Here is a 17,544-nt window from a genome sequence, read left to right as displayed (position 1 = left end):
TTAATGAAGTCCCACCCCTGGCTGAAGAGGTGTTGGTAGTTGATGGCCGCTGAGGGATGAGGACTCAGTTTCCCTCAGTGGTGTGGCTTCTGATAGGTTGCCCATGCTTCAGTGGGCGACGTTACACCCACAGACATGTGGGCAGCACTGGTCAGGTTCAGTCTGTTTGGAAACAGGACATGTTAGATTTCTTTTTTTGCTTTTTTAAGAACAACACCATACCCAATCATTACAGTCATTAAACAGTTTATTTATAAAATTACCCCCTGTGGAGCACGTGAGAAAGCTACTCTAAAACACCCAATGGAAATCAATCCACTTTTATTAATACAGTAAGTACTTTGCAGCTCTCCAGCCAGTATCCATGATAGTTCATCTCATAAAGCTATAATTTGAAGTCTGAAGCAATATGAAAAATTAATTTTTTTTCCATATCTAGTTGCCATCTTCCTGGTGTTCTCTGTGGTCAGTAGTTGACTATCTTCTAAGGGCACGGCAGCACTTCCGTTTGTCTGAGATGTACAATAGCTCAAAAACGTGAAGAAATAGTGTCACAGCCACACACTCTGAGCATGGGAGCTTCCGGTTTGGGAAGCATTCTTCCTGGACTGTGGAGCTGGCCTTGGATGTACAGCACCTGTCAGAAGAGCTTGTGGATGATCAGTAGGCATCCTGGTTCAAACATTTTAAGGGTCTTTACCATACATGGATGCATGCGCACCATGAGCATGCGTGGCCCATGGAGGCCAGAGCACGAAGACAGCTCTGATCCCCTGGAGATACAGTTGTAGATGGTTGTGAGCACTGAGAATTGAACCTGGGTCCCTCTGCAGGAGCAGCTGTTCCTAGGAACCACTGAGCCATCTCTCCAGGCCCAGCCACCCCATTAGGGACACAGACTTACGGAGTGTGTCTGCGTTCTAAGGCACTTTAGTCACAAACCAGAGATTTCAAAAAACACCGCAAGTTCTTCTCATGGCCGTGGAAACCCCTTCTCAAATTTCATAAACCTGTGTGTCCCAGACAACCAGAGTTGTGTCACTGCCTTCCTGGTGACTTCAGCCTGCAGCCGAGGGGTCTGTACAGTGCCGTGGGGACCTGTTCCACCACTGCCCTATAAAATACTTCTTAGGGTCAGAAATATACATGGATTTTTTTATTTTAAAATCCTCCATGACAACATAAGTGCCTTATCTTGGAAAGGACTTCTGGGTATAGCCACCTTCATCCCCGGGCAATGGGCAAAACAGGCTTCAGGACTCTGAGACTGGTAGAGTTCTGTGGGCCCAATGGAAAGGCTCCCACAATTGAAAAGATCCCCAGAGCGATAGTGACACTTGGCAGCTTCATTCAAAGGCAAGGAAAACATCATCTGCAAGCTGCATTTCTGCAATGACAGCAGCACCAATGAGCAATTCCAATCCCAAACCCTTGCTCACACCCCGGGCTGTTAAAGCAGCTTCCGCATTTGTCTCATAAATAAATAAACATTGCATCGAAGGACTAAAGGCAACATCTTCACCAACTGCCATGGCAGCAGGATCTTTGCCCAATGAGCTATTCAAGGCTCTTGTCATTAAACGAAAGGTTTATTTTCTGAGTTCACTTATATAGCAGGGCCTTTAGGTATTAAAACACAACCACCACACACACACAGAGTTTGTAATTTCTTAGTAAAATCTGTCTTGTTAAATTATCCTGAGCTGCATTAAACCACTCTGTAATTTGCTAGGAAGACAGTTTCTACTCATTCTTATTCTTTTTCTAAAATGAATTAATAATGCTAATCCAAATCCTAATAGTATCCTCATTGCTGACACAAATTATGATACTATCTTCCTTCTGTTGGAGACAGGGTTGACACATTTTCTTTGGCTGCTCCGTGGATCAAGTATGCTGACTACGGTGGCAAGGATCCTATTGTTTGTATCCCTGAAATTTGATGTCTCTTTTAATAGTCTTATACTATTTTCACATCTTTCTCTTTGCTATGGTTTTGATATACTAATCCAGACTCTGTACAAGGGGGAAATGTTAACTTATATGAAATAAGGTTATTAAGTGTTTAATATATTCATTATGTGAATGCTTGCTCTTCTAACTATACTGTTGCTCTCGTTTTGCCTTAAAAGAGAAATTCACAGAAGCATGTCACTGAGCTAAAAAGCGGACATATGCTGTTAAAATTTTAAGGTTATGTAGAATATTTAGTACAAAGTTACATTCTCAGTGTTTGGCTGAAGATATTTTACAAGCTAGATAAAACCATCAAAACCAGTGCTGGGCTGCAGATGTTACTCGCTCGGGAGAATGGCTGCCTAACATGAGCAAAGCCTTGTGCACATGCCTGTGATCCTAGCACTCTACAGGGAGAGGCAGGAGGATCAGGAGTTCAAGGTCATCCTCAGCTACATAGCAAGTTCACGGTGAATGTGGATTATCTGAGACCCTATCTTTAAAACAAATAATCAAACAGAAACAAGCCCAAAACAACAACAACAACAACAATTGGGGTCCGGGGAGGTGGCTGAGAAGATAAAGTGCTTACCCTGTAAGCCTGTGAGTTAGGCTTTAGATCCTATGTACCCACCTTAAAAAGCTGGCTTTGGTGTCCTGCCTGTAATCTTGGTGTTCGGGAGGTAGAGCCAGGGGCATCCTAGGGCAAGCTGGGTACCTTGACAAGCTGGATTATCAGCTCTGACTCAGTGAGAAATTCTACTTCAGTAAATAAAATGGCAAGTGGTCAAGGAAGGCAACTGACGCTAACCTCTGGGCTTCATGTACACATGCAGAGAGGTCCAGTGCTACAGCACATGTGGTCATGCACATACACGTGTTCACACTATATACAAGAATGCTCTATTTTTTTTATTTCTGGTTCCTGAAAATGGCACGCACATTGAGTGTATAAAGCCAGGCTTGGTGACACGTGCCTATAGCCCCCACATTTGAGAAGTTGAAACAGGAGGAGAAGACGTTTAAAGGAATCCTCAACTACGTAAGGAGCTCCTGGCTAGCCCGGGGTATGTGAGATGCTGCCTCAGAATGCCATCAGTCAATCAATAGAATGGATAATTACTAATATTCTGCTAATAAGCAGTCCAGTTTGTCCTCTGTTGCTATAGGATAAGGCGATAAAACTGTCTAGAGACCTTTTAGACATTGACATCACTTACATAAGACAGTCTTCTGAGGTTTTGGCTAATGGCAAGGCTTTGCTCTGGTGGCCCCAGCTCCGTGTGTCTTCTCTCTTTGCTGACAGGAGTGTTTGTATGCCCCAGATGGTGTACGGCAGTCTCACCACTGCTGCATCAGTCCTGCTGCTTCTGAAATTCATTTCTCTGTGAAAATAACAAGACTAAGAAAGATTGCTGGTGTCTACCTGTGCAGCCAGGGGGAGGTGGGAGAAAGCAGACACTTGTGCTGCCTACAAGGGCAGAATTGGTTCTCAGCCTAAAAGAATCAGTTAAAAATGGAAGAGTTAGATATATTCTCTCTCTCTCTCTCTCTCTCTCTCTCTCTCTCTCTCTCTCTCTCTCTCTCTCTCTCTCTCTCTCTCTCCTCTCTGTAAGCTTTATAAATACCAGGCATTGGCCTTCTAAAATCTTGTTTTCTCTCTTGTTTCTTAGTCAATTGGAAATGCTAAAACGACCAGGAATGACAATAGCAGCCGGTTTGGGAAATATATTGAAATTGGTTTTGATAAGAGATATCGAATCATCGGTGCCAACATGAGAACGTACCTTTTAGAGAAATCCAGAGTGGTGTTCCAGGTAAGCTGGCTGTGCACACAGCACACTCAAATACTTGTGCTGGATTTTTGGATTACTATATAATAAATACTATTACGTGACACTTTCTCAGAGAGATGGGAACAAACACCCTAGAGAGGGCAGGAAAGACAGACTAAAATGAACATTTTATGGAAGTACAATTTGAGGAACAAATGAGTTTATCGGGTTTATTTACATAGCATGGTTGGCCCCAAAGCAGCTCTGTCACCACAAAGTCCCATCCCACCATGGATGACAGCCTCAGGGAAGAGGCATCACAGACTAACAGTCAGTTAGCCTTCCATTTGTTATTGTTCTAGAATAATCCAAGATCATTGGCACTGTGGGAGGACAGGGTGGAAAGTAACGGCTGCAATCCCAGCTGAAGCTCCTGTGACCCCAACTTCTCTCTTCCTAGTAGAGTATGTCACAGCCTCGTCGCTGTTCCTTTACACCTAGTGACTTCTTTGGGGTTCTGTTCAATTGGTCTCCATGGCTACCAGAGATAACATAATCTCTTCTCCAAAATGATGGTGATCTTATGCCAACGGATGAAGCCATGCTATAACAATTATATTGGCCTTGCTTGTTAGTGTGCTGTACTTTATTCTGTAGTACTCTTGAGTGTCTTCTCACAGTATTACTATAAACCACACCTGGAATGAGGTGGAAAACGATGCCTGTCGCAGGTTGGGGACTTCCTCTTTAGTAGTCCTGGAGAGTGGGCACTGATTTGAGTTTAATGTTTCATATTTTATAAACTATATAAAAGGATGGACTTCAATATGGCATCCATGTACCTACACTCCGGACCACCACTCCATCTTCCCTGCCGACCTTCCTTTCTCCTGCTGCCTTTCATATGCGTATGTGCATGCATATCTGTCTAAATATACCTTAAAGCTAGATTATACATGTGAAAGAAAACATGTTTTGTCTTTCTTCACTCCATGACCTCTTGGTCTCTCCTATCCTCTGCTTTAGACATCATTTCTTACCATAGACTCTAGTCTACTTTCATGTTGTTTTTGTATTTGTGTGTGTGTGTGCTCACGCCCTATGCATTTATTTATATTTACACCTAGGTTCTGCATGTTAAAGAAAGCATGTAGTATTTGTGTTTCTGAGCCTGGCAGGGTGGTTTTGACTTTGTCCTACAGATGCTTGTTGAAAAGCTTAGTTAAGAAGAGGTACCATTTAGTCTTTGTCTTTTATATTTCCTAATTAATAAAGAAAGCATTTATCTATATCTTCAAAGAGTTACAATTTGAATACAGCTTAAGAGAAACAAAATACCCCTGTCCTCTTTTCTTCTTTTGACTCTTAGGATATGGCATTATTTGAGTAGAATAGTAATGTTATCCGGGAAGTTTGCAAGGGGGGGAGTGTCTCTTTGAGTTCTTAGACTTATTAAAATGCTTTAAAAACTGGCCCAGAGGCTTGAGGATAACTTTATTCAAGTTTGAAAGTAAAACAATAATGGAGGAAAGCTCAGAATCTCAGCAGCCACCAGGAAGAGAAGACAGAAAAGTCAGGCCTTTCAAGCTAGGCGTAGAGGTCAGACAGAGTGAAGAGGCCCAGAGTGTCAGGAAACATGTGCTTAGGAGTGTTCACCTGCAGATCTGAGTGCAGAGGCACCCAATCCTAGGTTCTGGTGCCCTAGAGCAAAGGATTGCAAAGGGACCTAGGTGAAATAGAAACAGACAGCTCATTAAGAAGGGGGAAGAACCCAAGGAATGGAAGTGGTCTAATGAGCAGGGAGAGAGCCCAGCAATCACTGGGCCTTGTGATTCTGGTCCATTATAGAATCTTCACGTGTTATCGGGCCCAGGTTTGAATGGGCAGGGTACTCTGTGAACATGCTCTTCGGAGGAAGAAGAAGCCCTCTTCTGCAGACTGGCGTTCCTTCTGCTAACCCTGCTGTTTCAGCTCAGCTCTCTTCTGCACAGAGCTAAAAGAAAGGCTTCATAACCTGACTGGAAGCTGCCATCAAAATCACAGTAGGATAGTTGTGTAGGGTTTTTGTTGGACTTATACTGTTGTTCCTTTCTGATGGAGAGGAGGCATGTTATACACTTACAGCACTAGCAGGTATGCATTTACACGTCGTAGACACACTAGGGGATGTAGATTATTATCAGAAAGTGTCAGTATGGTAACCATTGCACACCTCATATTGCCACCCAGAGTGTCAGTGGCCCAGGTACTGGATGCTACATCACTAACGTTCAAATACTCCACATGGCAGAGTCCAATACTCTGACACTTAAGTCTTTTGTGGCATTGTGTGGCGCATACCGAGAGTCATGAGTTGGAGTAACCAGGCTCCCTGGCTTTGAGTTTGGGGTTGTGCCTGGTTAAATATTTTATCTTAAATAAATCATACTTGATACATATAAACTTAAGACATAACATTTGATATGTATAGTAAGTTAATAACCCCTCTTCAATATTACTCTAGTATTTAAATTACAAACAACAGTATTATTTACACCTTAATACTTATATAGGATTTTTTTTATATTGTCTACTAATAAGAAGGAAGAATGAGTGAAACATAAGTGTATTAAGGCCACATGGAAATGTGTAGGAATGTGGAACTGGAGGGGTGGCTCAGAGGTTAAAAGAGGGCCGAGTTCAAATGCCATTACCTATATGATGGCTAACAGCTGTCTGTAACTCCTGTCCCGAGCGATTCAACACCCTCTTCTGGCTTCCACACACACTACACACATGTGGTGCCCAGATATACATGCAGGAAAAACACTTATATGCATAAGGTAAAAATTAGTTTTTGAGAAAAAGAAATTTGCAGGACTCTGAGCAAAGGTACTCCTGATAGGAGATTGGCCTTGGTCAGCCTGCTGACCAGTGGCTAGGGCTGCCTAATGACGAATGCTGAGGGCTAACCCTTATCTATAGGCACGGCAGTGAGTCTAGCCCCTCCCCAGCCTTCCGGAGTGGAGAACATTGAGAACGTTTGTAATAGCGAATGAACCGCAGTCCAGATCAGTGGGCTGGCATTAGGCATCCTGCACAAAGATGACAGCAGTGTTTCTGCAGACCCACCTGTTTTTCTAGTTTCTGTGTGCCAAACCACCTGACCTTGTCATCATTAGTATGTTTGTTCAGTGTCCTGTGTCCCTGCAGTAGTCACTGACTCCTTTAGGCCTCAAGACTTCCCTTAACCTTACGAATGCTAATATTTATCCAGATTGATATATTGCAAAAATCTAAAAATACATCGATTGGGTTTTAGTGTTCAACTTCATATGTACAGTAAAATTTGCAGTTGTACTCTGGGTGTGTATGTGGAAAAAGACTTAAGGCAATACTAAAAATTTACCTTTGCTTATAAAGTATTATCTTTTTATTTTATCAAATTATTGTTGATAGGAAAATATATATTACATAATACAAAGCATATAAATATATGTTGAGTATACTTATGTATTTATTACAGTCACAAGAGATCATCATCTCTAAAATATGGCAAAGATGAGATTAATCTCTTTTAGTCACAGTATTAGGAGAACCATGAATCTAGAAATTATTAAGAGAAAATGGTGGTGAGCCTTGCCAAAAAAAAAAAAAAGAAATTATTTTAGCTTCCTCAGAATTATTAGTGTCTGGTGCTTGTGGCCATCCATCAGGCCGTCCACTGATTCAGAACATGGCTATGCCAGGCACACTGGTGCAGGCCTCTCAGGAGGCTGAATTAGGAGTCTCATAAGTTCAAGGGCTGTCTGATCTACAGAAACTTCAGAGCCAGACAGGACGATTAATTAAGACTATCTCAAAATAAAAAGTCAAAACTGGACTTTAGTTATAGTGCAGCGGCCGACAACACTTGCCTAGCAAGTCTGAGGCCTTGAGGTTAGTCTGCAGTACTCAAAAGCCTTAACGTTCTTGCTGGCTGGTATTTTATACTGAATATGACTAACACATTTATACTTAGATTTTACTTTTCAAGAGACAGAGTTTTACTGTTATGCCCACCTGGCTTCAAGTCTCAAGCCATCCTTTTACCTTGTAAACACTATAAAGCATAGGTTTCACTATTTAAATCAGCATGGGAAAATTTGGAGAGTTACTGAGATAATTAAATATTAAAGTGCTATATAATATGTTTACCTGAGCTTTATATTCAGATGCCACAATTGAAAACTCTTCTTTCTATTTCAAAGGCAGAAGAGGAGAGAAACTACCACGTCTTCTATCAGCTCTGTGCTTCAGCGAAGTTACCCGAGTTTAAAGCTCTGCGGCTAGGTATGGAATCACACTAGAGAGTCTGTGTTGGTGTTCTTGTTAAGCTTTGCATTGTCAAGCTTGTCAAAAAATACTACTTTGTACTCAAACATTTATGAATAAAATGGTGCTTGGGGTCTGCAGCTGGCTTTAGAACCCCCATGGACGTGGGTGAGTGGCTCTGTCAGGTACAGGATTGGCCTTGTGACAGCTGGTTCGTGTGGGTGTGGAATAGATGGGCTCAGCGTTCTAGCCTCCTCTTTTTCTTTTCTTTTCTTTCTTTTTTGTCTTTTGGAGACAGGGTTTCTGTGTGTAGCCTTGGCTGTCCTGGAACTAGCCCTGTAGACCTCGAACCCACTGAGATCCGCCTACCTCTCCCTCCCAAGTGCTGAGATTAAGGCGTGTGTCGACACCACCCGGCTCACCTCTCTGCCTTATATGTGTTTGGAAACTGCTTTGATGAAAGAGGAAAGCAGTTTGTTTGAAGTTAAACCTGAAGAAAAGTATCATTTATTTCACCAATTAAGATAATATCTTGAATCTTGTATTAGGATGTGAGTTTAAACTGGGCAGACTCCAAACCCTGTGTGTCCCAGTGTACTGTCACCGCCTCTAATCCAGCATGGTTGTAAGGTGGAGTCCAAGCAAGGTCCTTCTCATAGACTGAAATCACTGACTTTCCTTCACTGCAGGACACGCAGATAGTTTTCATTACACGAAGCAAGGAGGCAGCCCTATGATCGAAGGCGTGGACGATGCCAAGGAGATGGCGCACACCAGGCAGGCCTGCACTCTACTTGGTAATGTCATCTTGTCCTTGAACTCTTGGGTGCTGGTCGTTTTGACTCAGTGGCCTTTGTTTGTAATACCGGTTTGTCTTTGTGTTGACTGGTAAACAATGTTGGGAGACTCCACAGACACGGAGCTCATGACGTTTCTGAGAATGGTTCTAGGGTTAGATAGTGGGAACGGTGGCTCACCTCATAAATGTACCAAAGATTAGCGAGCTGCACCTTAAAAACCTATCTCAGCATCAGAGGATCAGAGAGGCAAGACTAATTTTAAACTTAAAAATTTACAAAAATCTAGGGTTTGAAACTAAATGAGATGTATTTTTATATAAATTTACATTCTGTGTGTCTTTTTTGATGGGTTGTTTCAGAGCTTGCGTATTTGTTTTGGCTTGTTTGTTGGTAATGGTTAGATACAGATTTTTACCATGTAGCCCAGGGCACTTGCAATCCCTCTGCCTCAGCCTCTCAGGTGAGGATGGAGGCATGTGCTACTGTGCCACCACAGAGCTCTGTCTATGTTGTAGCTAGGAAACATAGCTAAGTTGGCATGGTGTCAGAACACATGTGTTCTCCTGGTTTCTTTTTGCTGTTTTTTTGATAATGAAGTTTTAAAATCTTACTGTTTGAGAATGTCATACATGCACACAGTGTTATTCCAGTGTTTTAGAAATAGATGCCACTGTTCTCTCTGTGATTTGAAAGTGTTAAGTCACCATACAAATCGCTTCATACCTAGAGCTGCACAACTTTTAAAGCTGTTATTTTTTTAATAAAAACCTTACAATTGTGTTGTAATCTGAATAAATTAATAAAATTAAAATTAACCTAGAAACCTACAAGAAGAACGTTATGACGGGCAGACCTGAGCCAGGGGTCCTGCTCAAACTATGGCACCAGCCAAGGACAATACATGGAGTAAACTTCGAAACCTGACCCAGATCCACCCAATGGACAGGACATTCTCCACAGTTGAGTGGAAAGTGGGGTCTGACTTTCACATGAACTCTGGTGCCCCATATTTGACCATGTCCCCTGGATGGGGAGACCTGGTGGCACTCAGAGGAAGGACAGCAGGCTACCAAGAAGAGACTTGATACCCTATGAGCATATACAGGGGGAGGAGGTCCCCCTCAGTCACAGTCATAGGGGAGGGGAATAAGGGGAAAATGGGAGGGAGGGAGGAATGGGAGGATACAAGGGATGGGATAACAATTGAGATGTAATATGAATAAATTAATAAAATATATTTAAAAATTAAAATAAAAAAATAAAACCTTAAAATACAAGTAACTCAATTATCATATTTTGGTGTTTAGAGACATACCATCAAGTGAGGGAGCTTAGATCCTGAACCACTATAGCTCATGCTAAAAATGCTGACTCTCATAAAGCTGTGGATTCAGAATCTGCAATTTAACTAGGTCTATCAGTGACCTGTGTGCATATTAAGGCCTAGAGAACACTGTTCTACTTAAGAATTTGGAAGGGTCAGTACAGTGCTGGATGTGGTAGCACTCAGGTGGCAGAGGGATGAGAATATTTGAGTTCAAGGCCAGCAGAGTATCATTAATAGTCTCTCCCATGGGGTGGCTCTCAAGTTGGACCAGTCACTGGTTGGCCATTCCCTCAATCTCTGTTCCATCTTTATCCTTGTACGTCCTGTAGGCAGGACAAAGTTTGGGTTGAAAATTTTGTGGGTAGGTTGATGTCCTTATCCCTCCACTGGGGGTCTCACCTGGCTACAAGAGGTAGCCACTTCAGGCTTTATATCTCCCAATGCTAGGAGTCTGAACTAGGATTGCCCCCATAGATGCTCGAGAGCCTCCCCCATTCCAGGTCTCTGGCTGGTCCCATAGGTGCTACCCCACTGACTTCTGTTCTCAAGCCCAGCCCTCTCCCTTCCGTGCTCTCTCCACATCTGATCCCTAACCATGTTCCCCTCTCCACCGCCCCTCTCATCCAGTTCCTCCCTCCATCCACTTCCAATGTCTATTTTATTTCCCCTTCTGAGTGAGAGTCAAGCATCCTACCTTGGGCCCTCTTTGTTACTTAACTTCTTTGGGTTGGTTGATTGTAGCGTGGTTTTCCTGTGCTTTATGGCTAATATCCACTTATAAAGGAATACATACCATGAATATCTTTCTGGGTCTAGGTTACCTCACTCAGGATGATCTTTCCAAGTTCCATCCATTTGCCTGCAAATTTCATGATGTCTTTGTTTTTAATAGCTGAGTAGTATTCCATTGTGTAAATATACCATATGTTCTTTATCCATTCTTCAGTTGAGAGACATCTAGGTTGTTTCCACTTCCTGGATATTACAAATAAAGCTTCTAAGAACATAGTTGAGCAATGTCCTTGTGGTATGGTGGAGCATCTTTTGGGTACATACCCAGGAGTGGTATAGCTGGGTCTTGAGGTAGAACAACTCCTACTTCTGTGAGAAGCCGCCAGATTGATTTCCAAAGTGGTTGTTCAACTTTGCACTACCACTAGCAATGGAGGAGTGTTCCCCTTGCTCCACGTCCTCACCAGCATGTGCTGTCACTTGAGTTTTTATCTTAACCATTCTGACAGGTGTAAGATGGAATCTCAGAGTTGTTTTGATTTGCATTTTGCTAATGACTAAGGATATTGAATATTTCTTTAAGTCCTTCTCGGCCATTAGAGATTCCTCTGTTGAGAATTCTGTTTAGTTCTGTACCCCACTTTTTAATATGGTTTTTTTGGTTTGTTCATGTTTACTTTTTTGAGTACTTTTTATAGTTTAGATAATAGGGTTGGTGAACATCTTTTCTCATTCTGTAGGCTGCCATTTTGTCCTATTAATGGTGTGCTTTGCCTTACAGAAGCTTTTCAGTTTCATAAGGTTCCATTTATTAATTGTTGCTCTTAGGATCTGAGCTGTTGTTCTGTTCAGGAAGTCATCTCATGTTCCAGTGTGTTCAAGACTGTTCCTCACTTTCTCATCTATTAGACCAGCTTTATGTTGAGGTCTTTGAACCACCTGGACTTGAGTTTTGTACATGGTGACAAATATGCATCTATTTGTATTCTTCTACATACAAACCTCCAGTTAGACCAGTACCATGTATTTCTCAGCTGCTATATTTTTTTCCACCGTTTATTTTTCCATTGTATGATTTTGGCTTCTTTGTCAAAAAGCAAGTGTCCATAGGTATGTGGGTTTATTTCTGGTTCTTTGATTCTAGTCCATTGAGCAACCTACCTGTTTTTATGCCAATGCCAAGTAGTTTTTGTTACTATTGCTCTGTAGTACAGCTTGAAATCAGGGATGATGATACCTCCAGAAGTTCTTTTATTACAGTTTTAGCTATCTCAGATTTTTTTTCTTATGAAATTGATAATTACTCTTTCAGGGTCTGTGGAGAATTGTGTTGGAATTTTTATGGTAATTTGCATTTGAATCTGTAGATTGCTTTTGGTAAGATGGCCATATTTACTATATTAATTCTACCAATCCATGAGCATGAGAGATATTTCTATTTTCTGACATCTTCTTCAGTTTCTTTCTTCAAAGACTTAAAATTCTTGTCATACAGATCTTTTACTTGCTTGGTTAAAATTGCACCAAGATATTTTACATTATTTATGGCTACTGTGAAAGGTGTTGTTTCCCTAATTTCTTTCTCAGCCTATTTATCACTTGTATAAAGAGGGCTACTGTTTTGTTTTGTTTTTTTTTAGTTTATTTTGTATCCATCCACTTTGCTAAAGGTGTTTATCAGCTGTAGGAGTTCTCTGGTAGAATTTTGGGGGTCACTTATGTATGCTATCATATCATCTGCAAATAGCAATACTTTGACTTCTTCCTTTCCAATTTATTTCCCCTTGGTCTCCTTTAGTTATCTTATTGCTCTAGCTAGAACTTCAAGTACTATATTGAATAGATATGGGGAGATTAGGCAGCCTTGATTTTAGTGAAATTGCTTTAAGTTTCTCTCCATTTAATTTGCGATTAGCTATAGGCTTGCTGTATATTGCTTTTATTGTGTTTAGGTATGCACTTTGTACCCCTGATTGCTCCAAGACTTTTAACATGAAGGAGTGTTGGAATTTTTCAAATGCTTTATCAGCATCTAAGGAGATGATCATGTGGTTACTCTCTTTAAGTTTCATTTTTATGGTGGATTGCATTGTTGGATTTTTGTATTTTGAACCTCCCTTGCATCCCTAAGATGAAGCCTACTTGATCATGGTGTTTTTGATGTGTTCTTGGATTTGGTTTGCAAGTGTTTTTATTGAGTATTTTTGCATCAATGTTCATAATGGAAATTAATTTGAAATTCTTTTTTGTTGAATCTTTGTGTGGTTTATGCACCAGGGTGACTGTGGCCTCATACAATGAGTTTGGCAATGTTCCTTTTTGTTTGTATTTTGTGGAACAGTTTGAGGAGTACTAGTATTAGCTCTTCTTTGAAAGTCTGGTAGAATTCTGCCCTAAAACCATCTGGCCCTGGTGTTTTTTTTGTTTGTTTGTTTTGTTTTGGGTATTTTTGTTTTTGTTTTGGGAGACTTCTAATGACTGCTTCTATTTCCTTAGGAGTTACAGGACTTTTTAAATTGTTTACCTGATCTTGATTTAACTTGAATAAGTGGTGTCTATCAAGAAAACTACCTATTTTGTTTAGATTTTTCAATTTCATGGGTTACACACTTTTGAAGTAAGACCTAATGATACTTTCGATTTCTTCAGTGTCTGTTGTTATGTTCATCTTTTCATTTCTGATTTTGATAATTTGGATACTGTCTCTCTGCCTTTTAGTTAGTTTGCTAAGGGTTTGTCTATCTTGTTGATTTTCTCAAAGAACCACCAACTTGTGCTTTTGTTGATTGAATTGTTCTTTTTGTTTCTAATTTATTGATTTTTCATCCTGCATTTGATTATTTTTTGCTGTCTAACCTTAAGTGTGATTGCTTCATATTGTTCTAGAGCTTTCAGGGGTGCTTTTAAATTGCTAGTAGGACATCTCTCCATTATTGTTTTGAAGGCACTTAGTGCTATGAACTTTCCTCTTAGCACTGCTTTCATTGTGTCCCATAAGTTTGCATATGTTGTGCCCTCATTTTCATTGAATTCAAGAAAGTCTTTAATTTTTCTTTTATTCCTTCCTGACCTAGTGGCCATTCAGTAGAGAGTTGTTTAGTCTCCTTGAGTTTGTAGGCTTTCTGTTGTTTGTGTTATTGTTGTTGAAGTTCATCTTTAACTCATGGTGGTCTGATAAGATAAAAAGGGGTCCTTTCAGTTTTCTTATATCTGTTGAGGTTTGCTTTGTGACTGACTATTTGGTCAATTGTACAGAAGGTTCCATGAAGTGCTAAGAAGAATATATATTCTTTTGTGTTTGGGTGAAATGTTCTGTAGATATCTCTTAGGTCTGTTTGAATCATAACATCTGTTTATTTTATTGTTTCTCTCTTTAGTTTCTGTCTTGATGACCTGTACCTTGGTTAGAGTGGGGTCTTGAAGTCTCCAACTATTAATGTGTGGGGTTCAATGTGTGATTTACGCTTTAGTAATGTTTCTTTTATGAATGAGGGTGCCTTTGCATTTGGAGCATAGATATTCAGAATTGAGAGGTCATCTTGGTAGATTTTTCCTTTGATGAGTATGAAGTGTCCTTCCTCATCTCTTTTGATTAATTTTGGTTGAAAGTCTATTTTATTAGATATTGGAATTGCTACTTTAGCTTGCTTCTTGGGTCTGTTTGCTTGGAAAAAAATTTCCTGCCCTTTACTCTGAGGTAATGCCTATCTTTGTTGTTGAGGTGTGTTTCTTGTATGCAACAGCAGAGTGATGGATCCTGTTTTTGCATACATTCTGCTAGCCTGTGTTTTATTGGGGGAATTGAGTCCATTGATGTTGATAGATATTAAAAACCAATGATTATTTATTCCTGTTATTGTTATGGATGGAGGGAAAGAGACAGGAGAGAGAGAGAGAGAGAGAGAGAGAGAGAGAGAGAGAGAGAGAGAGAGTGTTGTTTTGTTTTGCTGGTATGGTATTTTCTCTGTCTTCTTGGGTATAATTAGCCTCCTTGGGTTGGACATTTCCTTCTAGTATCTTCTGTAGGGCTGGATTTGTGCAAAGATATTGTTTAACTTCGGTTAGGTCATGAAATATCTTGTTTTCTCCATCTATGGTGATGAAAAGTTTTGGTAGGTGTAGTAGTTTGGGTTAACATCTGAGTCTCTTAGAGTCTACAGCATATCGCCCAGGCCCTTCCAGCTTTTAGAGTCTGTGTTGAGAAGTTGATGTAATTCTGATAGGTCTGTCTTTACATGTTACTTGGCTTTTATTCCTTTGCATCTTTTAATATTCTTTCTTTGTTCTATACATTTAGTGTTTTGATCATTATGTGGCAGGAGGATTTTGTTTTCTGGTCTAATCTATTTTCTGTTCTGTAAGCTTTTTGTGTGTTTATAGGCATTTCTTTATGTTGGGGAAGTTTTCTTCTATGATTTTGTTGAAAATATTTTCTCTACCTTGGAGCTTGGAGTATTTTCCTTCTTCTATTTCTATTATTCTTAGGTTTGGCCTTTTCCTAGTGTCGCCGATTTCTTGGATTATTTTTTACAGTAACTTTTTATATTTAACATTTTCTTTGACAGATGTACCGATTTCTTCAATTTCTATGCCTGAGATTCTTTCATCCACCTCTTGTATTCTGTTCATGCTTGTGTTTCTTCTCTAAGTTTTCCATCTCCTGGATTGTCTCAGTTTGTATTTTCTTTATTGCTTTTATTTCCATTTTCAGGTATGAAAAGTTTCATTCATTTCCTTTACCTGTTTGAATGTATTTTTCTGTATTTCCTTAATGGATTTATTTATTTCCTCTTTAAAGGCCTCTATCATCTTAATAAGATTGTGTTTCTATTCTTTTGGCTGTGTTAGGATATCCAGGGCTTGCAGTAATAGGATAGCTAGGCTCTGATAGAGCCATACTGCCCTGGGCCTTGCTGATTGTGTTCTTACGCTGGTCTTTAGCCATCTGGTTGTTCCTGATGTTGGTTGGATGTTCCTGCTGCTGGCAAGACTCCTCAGGGAGGCAGAAGGAGCCTTGAACCTGACAGTGGAGCTCAGTGGACAGCGTGCTGTTGACCTCTGCTGCCTGTGCTCTGGGTTCCCACAAGAAGCCTCCTCCGGAAGGGATGCAGAGTCTTAGACCTGATGATCGGGCTCAGGGGACAGCGTGCAGCTCACCTCTGCTGGCTGCGCCCCAGGCAGACTCAGCAGGCAGGGGAATGGCAGGGAGGAGTCAAATCTGGATGTTCTTGAGGCCTGGCAGTCCTCCAGGGGAGGAAGGCATGCAATCGAGCTCAGGGAACAACATGCAGCTCACCTCTGCTGGCTGTGCTCCAGGCAGACTCAGCCATGTTTAATATTCTAGAACTTAATTTCTTCACTGCAGTAATGAAGCCAGAAGTGGTAAAAAGCCAAAAAGCACCCAGCTTTCTAATCTCACCTTATTGGTGAGGCTGTGTTCAGATGGCATGTTTGGACCTTCACTCATTAATTTGGGATATAAACTGTCTGAACCATTCCAGTTTTGGGATCTCTTTGATTTCTAATTAATCTATACTTAGAGATAATTCAATAATCCAACTTAAATCACCTTATTGGACTGCAGTATGCATTTGGAGTAGCAATACTATTAATAAAATACTTATATATCTAGGATATGACAATAATGATCATTTTTTATACCTCTCATGTCCAGGTGTGCTTTGTACACTATCTCATTTAATATTACAAATACTCTTTGAAGAATTGTTCCCTTATTTCAAATGAGAAAATCAAAGCATAGATACATGCAGCTCCCTCTCTATATGAGGTAACAGGTTGGTAAAGCAGTGACAGGACATGAGACCAGATCAGGCATGCTTCATAACCCACAATGTAAAACTGCCCATTGTGTTGCTTTCAAAAAGATGAAAGTATCGTTATATGTGACTCTGTATATAATACATAGAGCTGACAATATTTAAGAATTAATAGTAGACTTAAAATATTTTTTTTTTGTTTTGTTTGTTTGTTTTTTGAGACAGGGTCTCTCTGTGTAGCCTTGGCTGTCCTAGACTCGCTTTGTAGACCAGGCTGGTCTCGAACTCACAGTGATTTGCCTGCCTCTGCCTCCCAAGTGCTGGGATTAAAGGCGTGGGCCACTATTGCCCAGCTGATTTAAAGTCTTCTTATTGTTACTTTGTTGCTGTTCTGACATCAATTGCTTGTTTGTTTGCTCTATTTCAGGAATCAGTGAATCTTACCAAATGGGAATTTTTCGAATACTCGCTGGCATCCTTCACTTAGGCAATGTTGCATTTGCATCTCGAGATTCAGACAGCTGCACAATACCTGTAAGTCCACAGCAAGCTTAATGTGATGGCGGCCTTTCTCTTAGTTTTGTTTGTTTACTACTACTGAGGATAGACCTTAGGGCCCTCACTTGTGACGTGCCGTCATGTCAGGCTTTTTGAACATGGGGGCAAATTCGGGTCCTTGTACTTGCACAGCAAGCACTTTTTACCTACTGAGCTACCTCCCTAGACCTACAGTATATTTAATATTTTCATTTATTATTATTTCATTTATTCCTGTGTATGTGCGCAGAGGCCAGGAGAGGGCATTGGATCTCTGAGAGCTACAGTTACAGGCATTAGCTTGTTATTTGGGTACTAGGACCCAAACTTCAGTCCTGGTCATTGTG

The 17,544-nt window shown here is 40.6% G+C and overlaps 1 protein-coding gene across 4 annotated transcripts in view; it reads left to right on the top strand.

The window, feature by feature from the left end:
• MYO5A (myosin VA) overlaps nt 1–17,544 on the top strand; it is a 166,181-nt gene that overhangs the window by 69,432 nt on the left and 79,205 nt on the right. For all 4 annotated transcript variants that reach the window (XM_084754566.1, XM_084754564.1, XM_084754567.1 and 1 more), the window contains exons 6-9: nt 3,630–3,773; nt 7,961–8,042; nt 8,714–8,821; nt 17,088–17,194. In XM_084754566.1, coding sequence (XP_084610692.1) covers nt 3,630–3,773; nt 7,961–8,042; nt 8,714–8,821; nt 17,088–17,194 — 441 coding nt within the window. The remainder of the gene's footprint in view (nt 1–3,629; nt 3,774–7,960; nt 8,043–8,713; nt 8,822–17,087; nt 17,195–17,544) is intronic.

This window comes from Acomys minous (genome assembly GCF_964271855.1).
Source record: "Acomys minous genome assembly, chromosome: 13".
Taxonomy (NCBI): Eukaryota; Metazoa; Chordata; class Mammalia; order Rodentia; family Muridae; genus Acomys; species Acomys minous.
Note: the sequence above shows the minus strand (reverse complement) of the source record. Positions and strands in the feature narration are given on the sequence as shown.